General features: G+C 34.4%; 1 protein-coding gene across 2 annotated transcripts in view; it reads left to right on the forward strand.

The window, feature by feature from the left end:
• Nucleotides 1-18851: 18851 nt before the first annotated feature.
• The window catches only part of LOC111055763 (lachesin), a 97626-nt gene continuing 90885 nt past the window's right edge, over nucleotides 18852-25592 (forward strand). For both annotated transcript variants that reach the window (XM_039431823.1, XM_039431828.1), the window contains exon 1: nucleotides 18852-18934. In XM_039431823.1, coding sequence (XP_039287757.1) covers nucleotides 18886-18934 — 49 coding nt within the window. In that variant the 5' untranslated portion in view covers nucleotides 18852-18885. The remainder of the gene's footprint in view (nucleotides 18935-25592) is intronic.

The raw sequence follows: 25592 nt of genomic DNA on the forward strand, positions 1-25592 counted from the left end.
AAAATCCTTTCTTAGTGGATGTTTTCAGGCTACCATAAACAATCGTGCAAAATTTTAAGTTTTTAGGCTCAGTAGTTTGGGCTGTGGTGTGATTTCAGTCTGTCGGGGCTTAGCCTTTTATAAGTATAGAGAGAGATATTCAGAAATTGCTCGCTTAATATAATAGGATTACTACTTGGAAAAAAACTATTCAAATGCTACTTAAATTTTTTCCATATGACGATGCCCCATACAGGTTTTCCCCTGAGTAGCCTACTTGGGATTTTTATTTATTCAACAGATTTAGCTGCCAAACTATAATGTGGCCTAATTGAGTCTGTTTTTATAGTTGTAACCGTAATTAAAATTTTACACTGTATATAATTATTACTGTATTTCAAATCAACAATAGCTTTTCTATTTATTATCTATGAAAATGTGTATTTTGTTTGTTTTTCCTGTTGGAATAAATAAAATTTGAATTCAAAATCTATTCAATGTGATATCCGTATCTTCTTTTTCTTAGTCGAATGTCATTGGATTTTTATATTTGAGTATGTTATTCTTCACGGATAATAAGTTAAACTTTACAAATATAAATATTATCATACAAACCAGCAGCGATAAAATATTTTCAAAGTGATAGGATAGAAATAGGAAAGTAGTAGGATAGTACTCTGTGTCTAAATCTATGAATTTTAGTGAAATACAACCATTTTTAACAATGTGACCAGTTTTCAACTTTCAGCAGATTCTCGAGAGTAACTTTTTTGTGTAGTTTGAGAACTAATACGCTCAAAAAGCCATAAATCTTGAGACAAAAGACATTGGATGTGGATCTGGAAGATAACGACCAGTGCTCCAGGCGTTCGGTGTTAACTGAGCAGCTAATGATCTCTTTGAATTATTATTGTATGAGAGCAGACAGTGGACTATGAATCCACACGTTTGATGTCCCTCAGGTAAGGAACAAGTTCCAAGTTCAAGATGTCCAAAAAAACTTCTTCAAATCTTCAGATAAAATGGGTATAACGTATTATTTTATGTAATATGTTATTATATGACTCAACAGCAATACTCAAGTTATAAACACTTTATACTCCGTACAAAATAACTTTTGACTTGAAGGAATATGCGGCGCAGAGAAATGGAGGGAGATCAGCCAATTACAGTGATGGATAGAGTCATAGGTAGAAGCGCAACTGCCAATTTGTCGATTAGAGTCAGTCCACTCAAGACTTTTAGAGAGGAAACTCCGTCAGTTTAATATGAGCGCTTAAATACTCACTAGAAATTAGATAAAGCTGGCCAGTTCAGAACGGCAACACCACCTCTGTTGTATTTCTACCTCAGCATGCCTTCTCTGCTGCGCATGTCCCTCCCAAGTCAGAATTTATTTTGTACGGAGTATAATCTAGGTTTGATCAGATGGGAGATAATACTATTTATTCCATTATCTTTTTTCATTAGGGCTACTCTTGAATAGAAATAAAAAATTAAAATCTGAGTACATTTTTTTCAAATTTTTTATTTACAAATTGTAAATTCTATTCATTCCATAGGATATTTGTTTGTCTCTGGTTTGATGTTGAGAGGAAGAATCATTTCAATACTCATGTATCATACGGTGATCAGGATATTTGAGTGATCTATACTTTTCTGATCATTAGATTTGAGTTACATCAATGTTTTTGATGAAACTTACGAATATATAATTTTTCTGTCCAAATACTTTTAAACTATGTAATATAAGGTGATATAATTTTTATTTAATTTTAGTCACTAGCCTAACTTCGCATAATAAATAATATTTTTATTTACATCTATAAATTAACGAAAAATCAAATAATTATTGCTGTTAAACACGTTCATACACGTGATAATTTGGAGCAAGATAGAATACATGGGGGAAAATCAATATCTAAGCTCGTGTAGGTGTACCATATACCTAGTATGAATACTTTTAATATAAATAAAATAAGAATATAAATCTCAGTACCCTTTTGAATTATTTTATCACAACATGTTTCGGACATTTTCAAGTGAAAATGACTCGAATTTCCGAAACATGTTATGATAAAATAGAAAGAGGGTACTGGGATTCATATTTTTATTTCATTTACTTAGTAAGAATCTCATATAATATGAATTTGAATGGTAGAATTCATAATAGATGTTGTTGTATGTTTAGTATAACATCCACAGAAATAGACCATAATACAAATACGGAGTGATCAGTGATGAGTGAGATACAGTACTATTTGGATGACATAATAATTCCAGTGATTAATGAAGCACCTTATTTCTAAGTATATTTGACACTGAATATGCAGGAGAAAAACTTAAATGATTTGAACAGATGAGTCGAGAAGAAGAGACTCATATGAAACGGTGATACAAGCTAAAGATTGCTTTGACCTCAATTCGCAGCGATTTCATCCCACTTTGAATGCAAAAGCAAAACTTTTCCCTGTTGCTGTATACTGCAACAGCCAGAGAGCGGACCTGAATAAACGGGATAAGGCGGCGCAGGCAGGAGCAGCTAGGAGCGAGATTGTTCTCGACTTCAAATTGTGCTGGCTCCAACTCTTTACAGGAAACGATTGAAAAGTCGTCATAAAAGCCTTTCTCCACTCGACTCTTCTGTTCAGTCGGACTCTTTCCTAGCAAAGCGTCAACTTCCGGCCACTTACACCTCACAGGTCTTGCTTAACACTTCTACCGCGTTGGTTTTTGACAGGTGAATCATGCATTTCCTCAGTATAAACTTCATTTTGACTTTCAAACCAACATTGATACATATACTTTTCTGTATTACGGACTTTGTATTCCATACACACTTGATTCAATGCAAATGTGTCATTTCTATAGAATATATTACGAAAAATTGTAGATGCTTTTCCGAATCAGAAGAAATAAAAAAAATTTAATTTTGTTCATAAATTATGTGGAGACTTTTATTGTATTCACGTATATGCAAAAAACAACTTTGATTGAAAGATAACAAACAAATACGGCACAAAAACAATATTACAACTGAACTTTCACTTTCAAATTATTTGACTTCACTAAAGGCTACCCTGTGTGGGGACACTTGAATACATGATAGGCCTAATCCTAAATCATGAAATCACTTCGGTTATATGGGCTACTTGATTAAAAAAAAACAATATAAAAACTTTTAGTACCCTTTTATTAAAAATATTTAAAAAGGAACTAAAAGTTTTTATTTGTATAATAAATCAATATGTCAATACAGCATTACTCAATAAGTGATATTGAATATCACTAACCATATTGTGATAAATTTTCTCAACTTCCATCAACCTTGTCATTTCTCCAGTAGTCCATCTACTAGAAAGATCTTTATTGATTTTCTACTCACAATCTGTTGGGAATCTTTTAGTAGGCTATGCTTGTCATTTAATTTCTCGATTACAGAGAATTTGCCGGTGAATAGGTGATTGTATAACAATGAGAATAGGCCTTACCGGTAGTCATTTTCAGTTTCGCGATTTATATTGGAGACTATAGTAATATAAAATTAACATAGTTGCCTATTCGAGAACATAAAATTATTCGCCCAGAGAGGAATAAATGAATAAATATATTCATCGAGATAATCAATAAAATGAGAGTGAATGAGACACTTATTGTCTCCATCTTCTAGTGCCTATCCGTTGACGAATTTCTCAATTCTCAATTCTTTTTATTTGCCATCAATACAATTTACAATAACATTTACAATGCTGACAATCATTCAGGCAATGATGATCTAGTTGACAGCTGCTCTGAAGAGTTCGGGGGTGGACACTCCAAACCACGTTCTCAAATTCCTTAGCCAAGATGTACGCCTCGGACCAACTCCTCTCCTGCCAAGAACTTTCCCAAGCAGTTCACATTTCAGAAACTTCTACTTTGTTTCATTCCTTATGATGACTTCTAGATACTCCAATTTTCGTTTGATAGTGTACATTATCCCAGTCTTATCAAGCTTGTGAAGAACTCTGATGTTAGAATACAATATCATTGAACAATGCTCTAATGTTATAAGCTAGATCTCCCACAGAAAAGCCTGAAGCTTGTGTTGACAACATCATCCTTAGTCGTATAGAAAATGACAGAGGAATGTTATTGTAGCACTTGTTTTCTGTTGGTGACAGAATAAAATTCTTGAAAAAATACCCATATATGTAACTAAGTCATTCAGTATCATAATACATATCCACGATCCGTTAGTCTATTATGCATAAGTTTATGGGAATAACGGGGGAGTCTTATTGAGTTTTCAAAACCAGGCAATTGGATGACAAGTGTTTTGTTCTGTCAGTATGAACAGGTTCTTTGTGGGAGGTGACCATGTGGGATGAACCATCTATCCTAAAATTTCATTTTCTGTATTTTTATTATTTTCGTTGAAAGGAGAGAGTGTGGGAGAAATAAAGAGAATTCAACCTGCCAGAATTGAGATTCTTCCATTCATTGAACAAGTGAGTGGGTGAGTTCGAACTTGAATTACCTAAGAGTATAATATGCTATCAAGTATTTGTTTATCTCCTCCAAGTTGTTGGCGTTTAACAATATTCATGGTTTGTTTTGCTGCCTCCAAACATTCTGATTAGTTGAACGAAAATAAGATAATTTTTGGAAAAATAATGGAGAAGAAGATGAGAATCTACTTTGCAGGCAACAACACATAGAATTAGTTGAGTTGACTTGTATGAAGAAAAATGAGAAGTGGGATAACATGGTGCTTGGTCGTTCGGCTTAGCATTCCCAACAACTTTTTCAGCAAACATCTGAATCTGCCTCTCTCTCTCTAGTCAGAATGAAATAAGATTATAAACGGCGTGAGATGCGAGAGTGTGAGTCTGTATTGTTCCCGACATGCCTTTCATCTCTATTAAGAGGATCGAAATTATCTTGGGACTGCATGAAATAGAAAGAAGCCAGCCTCTCGGTCGGTTTCTCTCCCATTTCGTGTGTTTTGTCTTGTGCAGTCGGTTTTGCTCTTGTCGGTGTTTACTTTAGTGATTGAGGGCTACAGTTCTATATACTGGTGCGAGTGCCGAACATCTCTTTTCCGACTTACTTCATCCGATCTCGACTCCTTGACTTTTCCTCTCATCATCTCTTGTTCTTATTTTCCAGCAGCAGACGTGCACATACGCGCACTCCCACGCGCTGCCAGCTTTTGTCTCTCATTCTGACCTTCTTGTTCTCGTGTATGTTCACACTGTTTGTGCAGCCACAAGACTCACCGAATGAAAATAGAGGGGACCAGCATAAAGACATGCCCTCAGGATTCTTTTCTCCTTTATACCACTCTTCATTTATCGACATAGACAGAGGTTCGCGTGGGTAATAATATTTTGAAATCAGAGGAAACGTGATTAGCAAAAAACATACGAACGGAATTATGTTAGTGTCAACGTATTCTACTCCCATTTGTCGCTGAATGAGTTCACACGAATGTAATCTTCATTATCTGTGTATTTGAAAGACTGATAATGATTACGTTTGACGAGTATAATAATTATTGTGATGGATAGATGTTTATTACTGGAAAGTTTACCTGGTTATTAAATTCACATCATTACCAAGAGAAGCCCCGTCTAGTCTCCGCGACCTCAAGACTGTGAGACTGAGTCGAGCGTCGACTTAAGATGTTGGTCGAGCCTCGACTTGAGTTGCGTAGTACCGTGCATTTTTAATTAAAGTGAGTTTATGTTTATAACAAATTATCTTGTATAGCAAGCAAAATCGCTAAATGAAAAGATTTAATAGGTCTCTAGCAAACAGCTGCTCTGTTATCGCCGGGTGCGATATCAACAAGTGAGAGATTAGATAATAACGGGTATCCTGGCTACAATTTGAACAGCCAAATAGGAAGAATTTTATTTGCTATTTATTGAATTATATAAAATATTGAAATTTTGAGATTTTGTGCTCAAAATAACATACTAAATCGATCCCAACCAAAAATTTGATGACAGGTATGTTGGCACTGGACGTGCACTTTAGCCCACTGTTCTTCCACACTCTAATTACACTGTTATTTCACATTTTATTTACACTGTTCTTTCACACTTTAATAAAATTTTTCACTCACACTTTATTTAAACTGTTCTTCTACACTTCATGTAAACCGTTGTTTTGTAGAATTGAAGTTCTTTCTTCTTATCGCTCGTATCCATTCTCGTTTCAAAGTTTCATCTTTCGAAAAAGAAAATACCGCACGGATCGAAACTTTTGGAGTCTTGTTATAATTCCCGTAACAATTAGGTACACAACCGTATCCCATGATTTAAAACCCCAAATTCATTATTACTTCTCACAAACGAATATTAGAAGAATGATAAACAAACCATATTCATTAAAATGGAAGACCTTGAAAATTGAATTTGTAATTCTAACTTTGTTGATTACCATATCAGATGTGATAACAAGCATCAGCGCTCTTATTTCGCTTGCTTACCGCCAGTAGATCATGGATCTACATGTGATGACGTCATAGTTTATTAGAGATCAGTTGTGGTACCTGAAGTAATAGTAGGTATTGGATGGATAGATGTTTATGACTGGAAAGTTTACCTGGTTATTAAATTCACGTCATTTCCAAGAGAAGCCCATATACAATACTAGCCGTCAGGCTCGCTTCGCTCGACATATCCGTCTAGCCAGGGGGCTCCACCCCCTGGACCCCCGACTGGATCGTCCAAAAATGAGATCAGCGGGCTCGCTTCACTCGCCTGCATGTAGACCTCAGCGGAACCTCTGTACCGAATTCTGGACCCCCGACTGGATTGTCCAAAAATGAGATCAGCGGGCTCGCTTCGCTTGCCTGCATGTAGACCTCAGTGGAACCTCTGTACCGAATTTGAACGTATTATGTCAATTTGATCTCGAAAAACACCTGTTACTATATCATCGTATCTTTGGCGAACAAAATTCTTCCACCTCAGCTAAACCTGTGTACTGTTTTTTTTTTTTTAAATATTTCCATCAATTATTGAAAAAGGTGAGGAAACGCAGAAAAGCTGAGAAACCGCTAATTTTGGCTAACTGGATAAATTGGTATTGAGGAGGTCCTGGATAAATGCATTTCAATCTTCAACTTGGTGCCAACCTAACAAAGTCAACTCAACTTAATGCCAACCTGACAAAATTTTTAATTTAGTTACCAGAACAACTGTCTCGAAGAGGTACTCTCTCTAGATTATAGTTCTATATTAACATATGGTATGGAAATTTAAATTATAATTTTAAGATATTGGAATAAGAAGAATAAACATGCTAAAAGAACTTTAAACCCTTAAAACCACCCTTAGAGTTAAAATATCGCCAAAAGATTTCTTAGTGCGCCTTTAAAGGACCAACTGAACATACCTATCAAATTTGAACGTTTTTGGGATTTTATTCGACAAGCAACAGCAAGTCGATAACTGAGCTGCACAATCTAAATGCATATGATTGATGATTTAAGAAGCACATGGTAACTTTTCGTGCTAACAACTAAAACCTAATAAGTGAGCTAATCTGTGATACTTTTTTGATATATATATATATATATATTTACTCGTTGATATTTGTGTAATATATTTATATCAATTTTTATGGTGTATCCATTATTTGTTTCCCTATCTCCATGCATGACCAATCTCATTTTAATCTATCTAGTTACCAGTATTGGAATATTAATAAGATTACCATCCGACTATATTCTTCACCGAATAAGTTGGTTAAGACAGTAATATACAGCATTGATTGTCAAATCTTTGGAAATAATACGTTCCAGAAATTTATATAAATCATCCAGTATCATTAAATACGATTTGAAGAATCTCAAAATCATAGCATTAAGTTGCAGCAGTGCAAATTCTCGCATCTATATTTGCGGATTTCGACAAATCAGTCACAGAAATTGTGAACAGTTGGAGCAGCCGACGTCAGTAACCGGCAAGAGCAGAGAATTGCGGGAGCTCCCGGTCGAGCCAGTAAGAAATTGGTATTATATATATTCTAAGAACCACAATAAGGGTTATATATTTTATTATTCATGCTCTACCGACTGCAGCCAAGCAGGGCAACTCGTTATTGACAAAAATAACATGACATGTTTTATGAAAGTTATGTTTTATCATTTTAGATAAGACAATAGATTAGAATTAGATAACTCAATATATTAATAATATTAATTATAAAATTTGTTACATGCGACGAATTGTAGTATGGAACTGAAGTAGTGACAATGATCAAAAGAGTCGTAAGGTCGAGAGACTGGAGTATCCTCGACTGGAGTCATACAAATTTGAGTCTAGGTAGTTTGAGTTGAGCCTTAGCGCACCACAGCATAATTATGATATGTCATTAGCATTTTGTAACAATATTCATTGTTCTAATTATGAATAATGAGGATTACGTTGATTGTCATGAGAAGTCAGCCTATTATGTAAATTTATTTCGCTGCTTTGCTTTTTTGCGTTGTGTAGTGTCGACTTCGTTAGTGTGTGCATAGAAGCTATGGTACTAGGAGAATCAACGATTTTCCTGGAGCATCAGCCTGGTTCATGACCTTATAAGGCAAGGAATGTGTGTTCGATTGATTTATCAATCATGCCTTATTTGGTTAGGAATTTGGAAAATAGCTGCCACTAACTTTCCAAATTCATAGCACGGCACAATTTCAAAAGACATAAATGTGTAAAGTTGTATCAAATCTTATTATCCAGAATCTATAGTCACTCGTAGATTAACAGACACCCTTTTCCTGTGCAGTGACGTAGAAAGAAATCCCATGACGTTTATATAAAGATTGGTCTTCTTGGGACATTTGTTAGTTCCAGTTAGATGTGAATGCAAATCCTTGATAACCGCACATGAGAAGTGAGCTATTCGAAGTAATGAGCTATAAGAGAGAATGAAGCTGGTTTTACACCGGAGTTAATAACAAAAGTTTTTAACATTTTATGTTAAAATTATGTTAACATTTCATGTGTTAACATTTATGACAACAGTCATTAACATTATGTTAATAGCATTTTCTTTAATAACAAGGATTTTCTGTTAAAAAACGAGTTATTAACTCTTGTTAAGAGAAATTTTGACGATTCTGTCAAGTTAATAACTCGTGTTATCAACTCCGGAGTAAACGCAGCTTAAGAATCATATGATCAATTTAATTTATTCCTTTAGAGAAAATACACAAAAATGATTCTCATTCGAGTTACCAGTTGACCGCATTACTCAGTTTTATTTGTGGTTGATTGAAGATTGATTTTTCAAATGAAAATCCATTACATTCTGAGTATTCGAGTCCAGCACTACTTACATGTCTTGAAATTCATGATGCTTTCACAAGTAAATGTAGGCCTAAGTGTTTCTACAAACATTTATCACAAATTAAGACAATTGAATACAATATTTTTTGTAAATGTATTGTTACAGAAGAAGAAAAAAGCAATAGATATGATACGAGTTCAATGCTGCATGACCCAACTTGAATTATTCAAATAGCACTGGTGGTCCTCAAGTCAAACCGAAGAGCGCTGATCAACTCCAACTCTTGCAACTGCTACTGTAGATAAAGTTGTGCGATGGTAAGTTGGCGAATGATCGGCCTGCTAGCTGAGATCTGCGGCTGTGGCTTGGTGATGGCACTGGAACTGCCGGAGGCCTCAAAACTGCTCTTCAGTTGTTCTCAGATAAAGAGAAGAGTGAAGAATAGTTGCACAATTTCTCTATAAATCTCTGCTACAGATCGAGCCGGATTAAGAAGTGAGTCGCCTGCAGCTTCTCTGGTGGTCGACCCCAGCTCGACGCAAGCAAAGTTTGACATCATCCGACCACAAGATGAGCAAGTTGCAAATGCATGAGATGTCATTGTGGATTAGGCTCGATGCGTTGGAATCATTCTGGTGTCGGCTCTGATGACATGCACACCTCCATTAGGATGTGCTTTTGGAATGGAGGAGTAGGCTGATATTCGCGAAACACAAGAGGTTTCGAGGAAAGTGCTTATGAGAGGAAGGTTTCGTTCTAGTGAAATCAACACAACAAATATATCAGACGAACTGTCGACACTAGATTATGAATAGAAAATGTATTGAGAACTGATCCACTTCTTCCTTCATAATGAACGTTTCCAAGCAAATAATAAAATATTTCTGGGGAATTGAAAAGAGCATCAAATTCATTTATGAATAACAGACTCAAAAGCACACCATTCATAAAATATTTGAATGAAGTTCGGAAAGACCAATGACCCATGTAAGGTATTTACTAAGAGAAGAAGATCAAGTGATTCTCGCAACTCTCTTCTAAGATAACATATATTGATAAAGCGAAAAATGATATCAGTTCAGCTGGAGTTCCAAAATATTATGATTTTATATCCTGAAAAAACCATCGATACATTCCAGAACCGCAACTGCCAGCAAATCGAGCTCAGTACTGTCAGTAGAGTCTATTCACATTGAATTTCAATACATTTATTTGCAAAAACCACAGAAGAAACAATGTGTTGATTGAATAGGGATTACCAATTCGAAAGAGAAATAGTGGTCTATAAAATATGGGATTGATTTCGAGAGAAGATTAGTTGAAAACTGATAACCATGAATACTATACTGTAACTGAAATCTCAAATACGATAAAAATAATTTTTTTCTCCACCTACTGTCTAAAGTACTCCCTGAAACCTAATACTAAAGTGTCACTTTTTCGCTCTCGGTAGTAAAAAGCAGAAAAACTCCCTAGGGAGTAAAAGTGACTCCATTTAAATAACATGGGGAGCATCTCAATTTTGAAACTTACATTGTAATAGGTTAGAAGGTCTAAGCTCAGATGAGAAACCATAATAGGGGTGTCTGTCATTGAGTCAACTGAATTCAGTACCACAACCAGAAATTTTGATTAACTCATGAAATATATGTTTGTATGATAATTATTATATTCTTAATATTAGTAGACGATAAAAATTTATACAATTTTAAAAATATTTTATTCTATTCAAAATACCAGCCAACAAATATTTTTGATCTGCAATTCAAATCTGAACCGCGTGATCTGGAGTCAGCCATTTTTGGTAGCTGCTCAGCTGATATAATTGTTACAACTTTTGCCGATAGATAGCGCAATCGGCAGTGCCAATCAGACGACCAGTTTTTAGGTTTTAGATTTAGGTTATGTTGTTAGGAATCATTGTCACCAATACGTAAGTTATTAGAATGATTTTATTTGCAGTTTCTATAAAAAAATGTAGATGGAGGGAAAATTTTGTGTACATCACGAGCGAAAAATACTTTTTCTCCCTCAGGAAAATTGCTGCCCTCGGCTTCGCCTCGGGATTCAAACTTTTCCCACAGGGAGAAAAAGTCGTACTTTTCACTCTAGATATACAAATAACTATTTGTTCACTCATTCAATAAATTCGATTAATCAAATTCCATTTTGTTGGAATTATTCTGGAATTTAATTATGAATGGAATGGAAATGGAGACTGTGTTTAATTAAATATAGTAGGAGTGGGAATTGCAGTAGTATACCCAAGTTTTCTGAATAATGGACATCTTTGCAGTCTACATCTCGAATAGTAGTAACCAACTGTCCATTGTAAACTTGCATGAGTATCAAACTTAGGATACTGTCGGATGGTAATTGGTTTTGGCATAATTTGTTTGCTTGTGCAAGCGTGCTCACCAGCCAGAGCAGCGAGTAGCAGGAAGCAGGAACAGGCAATCAATGCACATCAGTGTTTGACGAATGGAGAGGTCGAGCCTATCGCTCTCTCTCTCTCCCAAGTATCTCTGGAAACATTGTGCATCCCCTTGCTTCCAGCCTGCCACAACACTACGGTGGTTGCATCGTTTGATGCACTTTGACCCGCTCAAACATGCTGCAAGTTCCACGTTACTTGTAGAGAATTAAGCTCTTCGCCTTCTCAAAGATCATTGTGAATTATTATCACATGAAGTTATAAAATGTATTATATAATATACATATTATAATAGTAAGAAGTGTATTAAATATAATAGAATGATTGCAGTGCAGTTAACTTTTATGGCATACTCATTCAAAATTACACAACATTCAAAAGAGTGCCACAGGCTAACGCCCTAAACGGTTCCAATTCTATTCGAGTTTCAAATGTTGCTAGTAAGGTTGGTCATGTGTCATATTCCAATATCATAATAAGTTGAATAGTGAATCTGCAATAACTTAAATTAGGTTTCAGAATCATGAAGATAAATATACACTATTAAATGAAAAGCTAATGATGTTCAAACATAATGTTGTAAATAATTTGAGTCCACTTATCAGTTGTAACGTGATGTAAAATCATCTAGATAAGAATGTCTGTAATGATGCTATCTATTATTAAAATCATTATTATTAGTATTAGCTATAAGCACTAACTTAAGGTGCCATGTCCTGGGAGCTTGCGGAGCTGTCTTACATGTGAAGGTGCGTACACACTTGAGCGCCTCGAACACGCGCATTTCAGTTTTCATCAGCTGATGCTTATTATATACGTATCCTACTATTTCTGTACGAATACAGATGTAATCAGCTGATGAAAAGTGAAATGCGCTTGTTCGTGGTGCTCAAGTCTTTACACAGCTTAAGATATTCATGGATGAGTTATAATAATAATTAATGGATGAATCTGAAATTTTCAAATAAGGGAAGGTTGTTGGAGATAGAAACTGGAAAAACTGGTAATATTTGGTAGACTTTTTCTAACGCAAATCTGTCCGAAGTACATTAAATAATTCGAATAGCATCATTATAGAGAAACGAAAACTATTCTGTTCATCTCTGACATCATTGACAATCTTACACCAAATATACATATTGAAAGGTGCCCTTCTAAATCTCATTCTACAAAAATTCAGCGGAACTATTCAATGAATAAAAGATGAAAACTCAACAGGTCCGCTCTAACCTGAATGGATGAATTTTCGATAATATACAGCTCGACATAAATTGAAAAAGTAAGGGAAGTTGCTGACGTAAAAGGTGTAAAGAAGAAATCACAGCAAGTTGTACCTTTTGCATGAGAAAAAGAGTTGGGGGAAGCATGTTCTTTCATTTCTGACGGGAAACAACAAAGATGGAACAGAACTCGTTCATAGGGGATTTGGGAGATTGTTATTTTTCAGATTGCCAACTTCCACGCCTTGAAAAGCGATTGAAATATCGACACAAAACATTTCTCAAGCTACTCCAAGAAAGCGTAGGAGCGCTTTCCAAAGCAAAGGTCGTTCACGATAAACTATTACTTCATTCTGTATCAGTAAAGAACCTCACAGCCTTCATCTCAACTCTAGAATATTCTCCTGATATGCTGATGAGAGTGAACCGAGTATTTATTTTATTTTTTTTGTGATAATCATTTGAATAAGAGTAAGCGTTAATCATTTAATTAAGAGTATTTGATTGAAAGTATTTTAAAATCTTTTATTATGGTACAGTACCATCCTTCTATAGAATTATCCTTCGTTTTGTTCAAATTTTCGCACAACACTCAAATGAACGTGAAAAATCTTTTGATAGCTTCACGTAGTAGCTAACGTGAAAAACGAATGCTTCAGATAGCTCTCAAAGTGGAAATAATCTCGTAACTCAAACGATCAACAAAATTATAGAAAACCCAATTTACAACTCAACCCATCACAAGAATACATCGTAATCACATCAGTCAATTCTTATCAAACGTAAGTTTGATATTATTAAATTGAAAAACTTTGATAATAATTATAATTAATATCAATTATTATTTTCGACAACATTTGAAACAGCCATTAGTTGTTTACACACAAATATCTCGCCGACACGTCAGTACAGGACATAATTCACTCTGATGGAGGCTGTGATTTAAATTGCGCGAGGTCTACTGTTCACAGAACCACCAGTTACTTGAAAAGACTTTTAGTATGGTGTTCATCAGCTGAATTATAATTATAATTATCTGATATTATAATATTTCACCACAGTACATAATACTGTATCAAAGATTGATGTGGTCAATCACTTGGTTGAAGTTCCATTGGGTTAATGGAGCAATCGAATTCCCTCAGCGAGCCTCAAGTTGAGTCCAAATTACACAGACACTGTCAGCAGGAGACACCTCTCCTCTGCGCTCAACATTTCCATCGAATTAGACAATATTAATTTCCCTAATTGATATCAATGGAGTTGATCATTTTATTCCAGAAAGTCTCCGCGATAAGGACTCGAGCTCTGCTCGCTTTGCAAAATGGTCGAACCGGGAAAGTGTGCTGTGAGTCGAGGGCACGAATGTGTGTGCTTGGGATGGGTCGGTGTGTTTGAGGGAAGCTCGGGAGAAGCAATCAAGGCGCATCTAGTGTTTGCCGAGGTGAGCGAGCGAGCGGACAAGAGCCATCCATTGCATTGGCCACTTGTGCTTGGCTCCAGCTCACCAAGAAGCTTTTGTCCAAAGTCTGCCACTACTCAGCTGAAGTCAGCTTCTTTTCCTTTGCTGGCTCTGCCGACTAATTTCAACTTCGCAAAGACTATCTTGAAGATGCTGAGAGATATAACTTGTGATTTAGTGAAATGAGAAGTAGAGAGAATCCTCTCCAGGTTTATTTGTGATTTGTAAGCAATGTAGTTGAATTATTGATTTATGATTTGAAATTTAATTTAAATTTGATTCAAATTCATGATTTATAGACCAGAAGGTAGAAGATCAATTGGAAGGCCACGTAAGAGATGGCAAATAACTATAAGCTGTTTGTACTTCGTAAGTCGGATCAGGCAATAGCCTAATCCCTGCACGTAAACGATTCATTAGATGATTCAAGATCATTTGAATTTCTAAAAAGACTAATACAGTTTTGAAGATGCTGGGAATATAATTTATGATTTAGTGGACATGAGAAGTGAGGTCACCCTCTTACACTATTTGGTGTACCCTATTACTCTCCTCTTAAACTCTCTTACACCCTCTTATACTCTTCATAGGGATACACTCTTTGGTGTTTTTGTAATTGGAATGCTTGAATTCTTGATTATATTTATGATTGAGACCTGAGATGTCACAATCATGAATTTACTCAGTGGATAACTGAGTAATTTCGAAGGCTTTCCATTCTTTATAGGAATGATAATTATATTGATTGATAATTGAAGATAATTAAATTGATTGAGCCTTAAAATTTTTCGAGCCAATAATGAAAAATAATTTCAGTTGTTTATGAGGAAAAATTTTAGGGAATGAAGCTTATTCCACTGTGACTTTAAAGCGTCAGATTTCTCACGTATATCAGCCAGAAATAAAACCAGGAGCATTTTTCATTCGAACATTTCTGCTTGCTTCCTTCAAATAGAGACTTTCATGCTCAATTCAATCACCGATTGATTTTCCACGATTTTTCAGTTTGATTTGTTCGCTTGAAGTCACAAGAATCTCTCCTAATTCTCATCAAATAAAACAGAAATATTGTCTATCACGTGATATTATGAAATATTATTGTATTCCACTATAGTTCATTGTAATTTGAAATAGGAGGGATGTAGAGAACCTACAAACATTTATATCTTTACCTATTCCTATTTGAAAAATCTGGAAAATTACTTTGAAAACTTTATAAAAAACTGAAAAACAATCCTCAACATCTGCATCGTTATCACATAGTCTGAACCTGAGTATAGAGTTCAGTCTCCTCTACTAAGCCATTTCTGAAAACTCTGGTGAAATTTCATCTTACTGGAAAATTTATATTTCTCAATATTTAATATAATGCTCATTTTTACCATGATTTAACAATCTTCTCAACACAATATTTTTTTGTATACCTTGGATGATCATGTGTGCCAAATTTGAACATTTTCTTCAATTCTGAGACAATGAAGAAAAATGATGGAAAATCACTGATTTTGGGCACATTTTTGGCGAAATTTTGAAGCTCTCTCAGAACAAAATTTCTAGACCCTAGCTGAACTTCTGTATCAAATTTGAACATTCTCTGTATTTTTTCTCAAAAAGCTGAATTGAGCTTGCAAGTGGAACTTTCGAACAATGAGAAACAGAAAATACTGAGAATTGGAAAATCAGAAAACGTGAAATGTTATTGTCTTGAACATGAAAAATTGGATTGCACTGTAATCTTGAAGATCAGTATCACAATCACTGCTAATACAAGTACAAGAATCAGCACCGAGTTTGAGATTTTGATTTTCAACAGAACATTTGCGGCCTCTGATTCAGAATGAGTTCGCAAGTAAAACAGAAGAGCACAAGCTTTCTAGAGAATAGCTTCGTTACCGAATGAATAAATATTTCGTAGCCTTGTTTCTGCCATCTCCTGGAGCTGTTTGGCTTATCTCCAGGCAGTGTTAGCGTTTATCAGTCACCTCCCCCGCAAGCGCTCAGCCCTTATTTATACTTTCAGACGCAGACTCACGTATGTGCATATGAGGCTGGCTGCAGCGTTCACATTCTCCTGAGTAGCTCAATAGAAGGGGATAGAAGTAGTCGTTTGTGGTCTCAAACTATTATGCAGTAACGCTGATAGTGCTAAGGAACAGCAGAACTAGTATAGTCCCAACTGATGTTCCGAAAAAGATGCTAGACTGAACCTTTTTCCGATAATCTGTGCTTGAAGAACATAAATTTCTAAGATGTTCTGAACTCATACTTAGCAATATCCCAGTGTGAGTTCCAGTTGTATTCAATGTAATTTCTATTATTACTCTTCAGTTTGCTTTTGAAATCTTGTTGGACAATAGTGTATCAAATTTCAATGTTTTTTATAGATTGTTTACATTATGAATAATCTATGATGGATATTACAAGAGTTTGATGGCATTTAATACAAATTTCACCTTCTTGGAAGTGATAAACTGGATTGATAGTTTGGATTTGATTATAGATATTGTAATATATTTCCCCACAGGACAAGAGTCCCAGTAAAAACCTCCTAAGGTACAAGAAAGCTGTCGCATTCTCTCTAAATTTGTTGAAACTGGTTTGGCAGAAGAGCTTGAGGGGAGAAATAACATAATTAGAAGAAAACCAAAGGTTAGCATCTGTCTTGCAATACCATGAGTGTGACAGCGATTTATCTAATTGTATGTAATATTTATTTTGAAAAACAATCAATCAGATTGAGAGATGCTCTGTAGATTGATTGTTTTGCCTGATTTTGGAATATCCATGAATTAGTTATTTAGATTCAAATTCTAATCTATAATAATTCACAATATTCACAAATATATACAAGCAATAAGATAACAGCATTACACAACTTAACAAGATGGGGAAAATTGAGCTATCCAGTCATAATTATACAATAAAAAATTGTAGATCACTTGATTTATTCCAGTAGTTAGCCCATTGCATATTAGTTTTATTTTGTATCTTTATCATTTGTGAATAAGGAATAAAAACTACTACTGGCTGAAAGTAGGCCTACAATACTCTATGACTGCGAAATTCTGTGTACGTACTTGTGAAGAATAAGGTCTGATTTAGAAAATATTCATATTCAGCGATGATTCAGTAAGTTGCAACAAGTTTGATCATTCGTGAAGTGAGTTAACGACTGCAAATCCACAGCAGCTTAGTATTATGGCTATGACTACGAGATGGGTAATTTGTTGATAGCAGTGAAGGGAGCGTACATGACAGGAGGGGTGGGAGCGAAGCAATTGTGTTGCGGTAATCGGATGAGAAGGCGAAATGTTAAGAGGGGAACTTCTTACGTGTCTTTGTGCATCGCGGCGTGATTCGAGATTCTAGGGAAGTTGTCAAAAGGTTGTTGCGGGGATGTTGGTGGGATGGGAAACGCTCCAGTGGAAAGTGGGCATCTATGATCTAAAAGAGAGGAAGCGCTGTGATACATTACCAATAAATTACCTGGAGATCTGTACTTTTTAGAGGTAACATTATCTTATAACTCATGATTAAAAAAAAAAAAAAACAAATATTAATGAAAGCTTTATTGCCGAAAAACATAAAATAATATTTTAAACAAAATTTTTGGCGTGACTGGAATAAAAGAAGCCTTGTGCTCCAGCCACGAGAAACCAATATCCACTCAAAGAATATTTATTCTCAAGTGAAAATTACTCATCGACCATCATTTTCCCGTCAGAACTCATGAAAATACGTAAAAGAAATCTTTCATGATTTATGAATTGAATACTGGAAGGTATAATAATTGGACAAAGGGCTCATGGGAGTCCCCGGCTACAATATCTGAAGCAAGTTACCAAAGATTTAGGGATCCAAAGCTACATCCAACTGAAGAGTACAGCTCTGGACAGGAAACGATTGAAAGCTGCCTACTAATCGAATGATTGAAGCAAGAGAAGAAGATGAATTGAATACGGAAATAATACGAATGATGAATTATTTTAATAAGTTCATTGAATCTGATCAAACCAACCTTATCCGAATGAGAATGATACATTTACTATTAATTCAGAAGTACCAGAATCTTTCGTTGTGTAATAGATCATTAGCGTTCTAGTATTAACTACTTTTCTAATATTCCAAATTCCTAAATTCAAGTCTTGTTCAAGCTTTTAAGATTATATTACCTTAAAGGCTGCGAGAGCTCTGAAAATAATTATCCTGTCACGAAAATACCTAGCTTTCAATCCATTAGTACCTATCACCACGGAATAAATTGAACTTATCTTATGTTTTCCAAAAGAAAATTCCCTTTGTATTCTCAAACTTTTTCGGGTATAAGTTCAATAGAACGTTGATGATAGTGATTTATGAATCGAGACAGGACGTTTATTGGTGAGTGAGAGCCCGGGAAGCAACAGATCAGCAATGTAGCTGGAGAGCTTCCTGTATTTAGGGGTGGAAATGGTTGGAAAACTGAGAAACTCCAGTATCACGCGCACACTTGACATGTACACCGGGCTATGGCGCGTCTTCTCATCACATGGCTCGTGCTTAGCCGACTGCTGCTCAGTAAGTAAACGAGAAAAAAATCAATGAAAAAGTACCCGAATCACTCACCGCAATTCGAATAAAAAATACTTATAATGGAATATTTAAAAATATATATATATATTCCGAAAACCTCAAATGCATACTAATTATTTAAAGTAAAATATTATAATTCTTATAAACTTTTGAAACTTCATGGAATAAAACTATCCAAAGTTATGATCATAACTGTCCTTAAGTTGATTGTAAATGATGAATAAATAAATAAATAAATAACTTTAATAGCGAGAATTGAATAATGTGAACTATTAGTTTCTAATTAGATGGAGCATGCAATTAATTTGAATAATTATACTATATTGATGATAATGTAATCATATTTATGCAAATCAAGGTTGAAAATTATCTTTCAATTTGAGTCAATTCCAATTCATTTTTTGATTGATGATGAATTCAAATCAATAGGGGTAACGTCAAAGATGAAGTCCAAAAAATTAATTTCATTCAATAATATTATGATTGGTTTCATCAATACCAAATACTTATTAACAATAATTTATTGTAAGACTTATTCTTATGAATCCGATAATAGCTGCTAGATTGGAAAACTCTGAATAACTTTATATTCTCATTTTTTATATATTTTTTTGAAATGATTTCTAACAATCACAAAGAAAATGATAATATTAGAATCAGATGGGTTATGAACTATCGTATATGAAGGATTGTATTAACTACATAGATTGTCTATCATTTCTAGTGCAATGTTAAAACAGACTATTGTGTACTGCTGCTTTCAACAATATTCTCCAACAATTTGATGTGATTATGATTATTATTCACCTTGCAGTAGTGAGCTGTAGTTTACTACAATCGGAGTGATTACTCAAAACACAATTAACTCAAAATTACTCTCCATTCTCATTCTTCTTCTTTCTCAATTCTCGATTCATCTGGAAACGTTCACAGTATTCTAGTTCACAGTATTCGTATAATCATCTGGAACAGAGGAATCAGAAACAGAAAAATCTTAAATACGTTGAAAATCTTTAAATCCCTCAAACTAACAAACACTTGTTTCAGTAACCTTTACCTGGGATTTTACTATTCGATTAACTCTATGAAACCATCCAAAGGTTTAGTCTATCTCATTGAGAGCACAAATAAAATAATATCGATAATATCGTACAAGAACTGTAAAAGAAGAAATGTTCAGCCAACGGAAAAGTTGAAAATCTTTTTGAGCGGCTCAACTTCCGCAACTTATCTCAAGGAATTTCTTGATTAAATTCCATAACTTCATCAGTAGCAAGATTTTGAAAGTCGTATTCCATAGGATTTATTGACCAAACATGATTATCTATCCTGGCCAATAGTGAATACAAACTAATAGTCGCTAGTCAATAGAATAGTCTTAGTGGAAGAACAGCGGCCATCTTCAAATTACTGTCAAAGAAAATATCACCGTTAGTATTTCATTTATTTCCGCGAAGATTTTCAATAAATTCAATGCTAACATAATATTATTATATCAAGAGCAGTGTAAGTGCGGAATCGATGGAATAAAATCCTTGCAAAGAAGTAGGTTCAAACTTATTGATTTGGGAATCTAAACTTGCTTCGAAAGTGTAAACATTTTATCGATTCTCTCTGGTCCAAATATAAGATATTGCATTTGTGGAAGGAAAATTTATGAGTAGTTCCAATGTAATCTATTACGAATCGCAAAAACTTATAGATCAAACGTGGATGAGCCTGATTTCCGAAAATGAGCTATTTTCCCGTGTCCAAGTGACCTTTTCAAGGTCATGATATCTTACCATATTGCAGAATATTAATAATCTGATAATCTTGACTATTATTTTATGTCGTTTGTCATCTCAATAACTGGGGATGAATGGAACAATAATACTGACACCGTGTACCGCAAATCACCGTGTCATTTGTAAAATCTGCACAGAATCAATATATTCCAAAACTCAAATATTTCAAAGTTACAGACGATGTCATAGCACTTTAATGAAGTACTCAATTGATGAAAACATGAAATATATATTGAAATTCTTAAAACGTCTATAAAAAATCGATAATAACTCATTTTGTTCAGACACAATTTAACACGATCAATCCCAAGCTAGTGGGATTGTGTCACCTTAGTGGTATCAAGCTAGTGGGATGTCATAGCACTTTAATGAAGTACTCAACAAATAAAAACATGGAAATAAAGGAAATTGTTGAACCGTTTATTCAAAATGGATGATAATTAATTTTGTTCAGACACAATCTAACACGATCAATCTCAAGCTGATGGGATTGTGTCACCTGTATTTCAACTTTATTTTGTTATTTTTGACGCAATATAAATAATATCGTTCCAGAAACAAATTGAACCTAATGTTAACCTCCGTTTCAGCGCAAACTGGATGAAAATTTACCTGGTATTAAGGATACACCGATTATCATTCGGGTTTTATAACTCTCTCTGTATAATAATTCATAAATTATTATCTCAAAAGTTGGAAAATGAGAAAAATTCAAACAAAGATTACCCCAAACCTAATATGTTTATATCCAATCCAATTTCTTATCGTAATATGTTATATCCAGTCTAATTTCTCCACTTCATCATATTGTCCAAAAATGGCATCATCTCTCTTGTCTAAATAATGAATCACATCAAATTACAACACTTTGACCACTCATTTTATCACGATAGAAATATGATTCAAAATAATTTTGAAGCGAAATTCATGCAACGTACTTCATGCGCTTGACAACAATGATGTTCATGGAAGGAGAGAATGAAGGTATTAGCCTATTAAGAAGATCTAATGAACAGGAGCTTTAGTGAAGGCTTCTGTGATCAGTGTCAGGATGAAGGGCTGCTAGCTTGGTACCCTTGTGGATGGGAGGTTGGAAGATTCGCTCCAGTATTTTCCCTAGAGGAAGAAAGGGATGAAGAGAGAGATAGAGAATAAGTTAGGAAGAAGAGATTCTTCTAAGCATGGTGTTCGTTGTTCAAGTTCCATGGCAATAGCAGTAGCCAGTAGACCGTGTAACTATATGTTCCCAGGGAGAATAATCTCCTTTAAGAATCCACTTTTTTACTCTTGCAGAATGAAGAAGAGAAGTGTAACAACGTTTAAAAGCTGAAGAGACAATAGCTAACGATTATGCTCAGTTTTTTTCTTCTTCTAATCCAAAGCACCAGAGAAAATCTCCGAAAAGTAGCCAGGATACACATTTGAAGACTGTGCCAAGGAAAGATAAATAAATAGAGCCAGAATAAGTTGCATGATTATGTCTTCAACCATCCTTATTTCACTCAGGTAAAAAGTATTCAAGACTATTTGTAATTTCACGTCTAAAAAATGAAGTCATGCAAACATTGAATGAAAATAGTGCATATTATTTAGATTTTTCTCGGAGTATTAGGATTCAGATGAGCCATTCACATTCTGATTGGATTAATCAGATGAATATTATACTAAATAACTGATGCACTTTATCGTATTATTCTCCCAACACTTCTAGTTTTCAATTTTCTACTGAACTGAAGCTTCGCAATAATGAACAGAGCTGTCAAATCCATATTAAGAGTACAGTGAATGAATGTTATTGAAATCGCTCTAGGCAAATATGCAGACAGAAAACAATATTTCGTTGCATCTGCATTTGATTAGGACCAGTCAGGTCGAACAACGCTATTGATGCAAATCTGTAGCTTATCGCAATATTCTCAATCAATGGGCAAAATATACATATTTTTTAAATCCTAATATAAATATGAATTATATGAAAAGTAATAAATCGGAGATTAAAAAAATAATTGTTCAGGAAATGTGCCTCATGTATTCAATAATGATTGCATATTGTAAAAAAGAGTACATATTGTCATGTTCTAATTCTATATTACTTTATCATAGTACAGTTTTCCATTTCTATCAGGAACACAGGAACAATCAGGGATGAATATTATTGTTCACAACTCGATACTTTGGAATCTTTAGAATGATATCCTTTTTGGTTAGCATGACGGGAATTATGAGCATTTATTAATAATGTGCCATTGGAAGTGTTGGATAAATACGTATTATTGATTCGCGTAACACGTTAAGAATTACTAAGGATTTATAATGAGGAAAATCTTCAATAATCTTGAGGATTAGTATATTTGAAGATGGATATGAAGATTAGTTTATCTGAGTAATATAATTTTTGTAAGCAAACTGAAACTAAGTTCTAGAATAAATACTATGGGTCAAACCGATAAAGATGCCATATGGGTCAAACCGACCGGAGATTCAGACGTATCTCAGGTATATGGTATATAATTATAGTATAATATATCTCAGGTATATAATTATAGTGATTGTTTTTTGACAGCTCTATTATTTCATGAAATCTGAAATCTCCTGAATCACCAGGTTCTGTCTTCACCTCCAAAATCGAGGAGCCATGAAAATTTCGTGATTTTTTCATTATTCTGGAAATACCGGATGTGATAGAAAATTTTCCTCTACAAAATGAAACTCAATCACCACAATCGAATTGAGGTGTAATACAGAATTTCAATAATTCCAAGTTTTCTATTCAAATATTCCTTGGTTCTGGAATTATTATTTCTCAAATCAGGTAAATACTTGAGCCTCCTATAAAATTCTTAAAAAAATTTCAGATCATATAATGGAAAACACATGAAAATTCAGTGCAATTCCGACAAAGATATTCACTCAATTCCACGATTTTGAATAAGAGTGGATAAAATACCTTTCAACTGGACCAATGGAAAATTGGGAAAAATGTGTTGGAAACAAACTTAATAGCTAGTATTGAAAGTTGAAGTCCAATGAAATGAGAACTCGAATTCAATGATTCGGCCAGGGTTTTCGGAAAAGGATTGTCATTAAAATGTTACCAACGTGAGAAATTTTGTAGCAGTGAATAAGATCCAAACCAGACGACATTAACAACTCCATCAGATTATCAATATTATTAATTAATAATGATTATCAATTAATTTTATTTATTTATTGATTATCAATTATTATAATTATCCACGAGTATTATGAATGTTGCAAAACAATATAATCCAACAGATGAGGTAACGGAGATGTGACTCTCCAACTCACACAGCTTAATGAGTGTCCTTTAGAAAAAGTGGTATTAGGAATTTCACGCTAAGCCCAACGAAAGAACCAAAAGTTTCACATTTTTATGACACTCATTGAGCTGGAAATAATAGGTAGCTTCCAGCTAGGGCGTGTTGTCGACCACTGAAGTAAGCATGCTGCGCTGTGAATATGGTCACTTGGTCAGTGTTGGTTCGAGGGTCAGTGTGGCTCGCATTTGTTTCTTCATTCATATATTCCCAGGCCACGTGTTCGTATATTAATGTCTGTATGCGCTACACATACAACTATGAAATTTTACTCGTATTACTTGCTCTGCTGCATTGAATTCATACGCTGAATGTTGCGTTGTGGAGCATTAGCAATACCTTTTCATAATGTTTTTCCCTGTAATTTCCTGGTTGGATTTTTCTCTAGGGTTTTGGTTTCTTATTAAACTTGATGTCCTCATTCCTCTGTTATGATAAAACCTAAAAAAAGGAATTATACCGGGTTTGCAACACACAATACTAAAGAAAGAAGAGATTTGATGGTCATGATCATTAGTTCATAGGTCTGCATGTGTTCTTCAACATTGTAGTGTGTTGTTCAACTACTGAAAAACCAATTTCACTGGATGACTATTACAGCTAGGAATTCAAATCGACTAGAGACTACTTTAAAGTTGTTGAGGCCATAAAATTCTAGGACAATTATGAAATGAAATATAACAATTTATTAAACAAGAATTTTTATAGCTTTTCATCTTACAGTTGATCGTTACGGATAATTTCTTACAAATATTGACGACTGATCTTCTTCTACTGTGCACTATCCTCCGTTTCGGATGGTTGCAAACATAATTTTTGGCAAATCGTCCAATAATTCCGTTGAAAGTAATTCGAAACAGTTCAGCAGATGTCCATTTTCTGAAATTGGGATATTCGTCTTCTTCCTGTCCCTCTCCCTTTGAATAATAGTTTTCTCTTAAATAATAAGCTGATCGAAGCAGAGTTTTTGGGACTCGTTTCGCATTTTAAGTCCTCAATACTGAAACTTTCGGATCTTGATGATGATATCGATAGATAGTTGAAGTATTTTTAGTGCTTCACTAATATCATTTTATTTTCATTACATAAATCATACAAGGCTACTTCGAATCAAATATCATAAATTTATTGAAAATTATATAACTGCAACAATTCATGATTCCTTGTGTAACCAGATTATATAGACTTCAATAATATTCATCCAGGTAGAAAAAATCAATCGAACGATATCCAATTGATTTTATTTTCATTCAACTCCGCATTCCATATCGGTAATATCTTCAACTGCATTTTGATTGAAAATGTAAATTAGAGTTAAGGTGGAATAAAATAATATGGAGAAATTCCACAATGTCTCTGTTCACAGTGTACATTTAAAATTAGAGTTTACAGAGAGTCTGCTCTCATGCAATAATAATCTGCCATGCCAATAATCAATTATAGCAATAATAATTTGTCAATTTGATCATCAATTGCAATAATATTGGACATTTTAATACATGTTACGCAAGTTTGATA

Source organism: Nilaparvata lugens, chromosome 1, assembly GCF_014356525.2.
Source record: "Nilaparvata lugens isolate BPH chromosome 1, ASM1435652v1, whole genome shotgun sequence".
In the NCBI taxonomy this organism is placed as follows: Eukaryota; Metazoa; Arthropoda; class Insecta; order Hemiptera; family Delphacidae; genus Nilaparvata; species Nilaparvata lugens.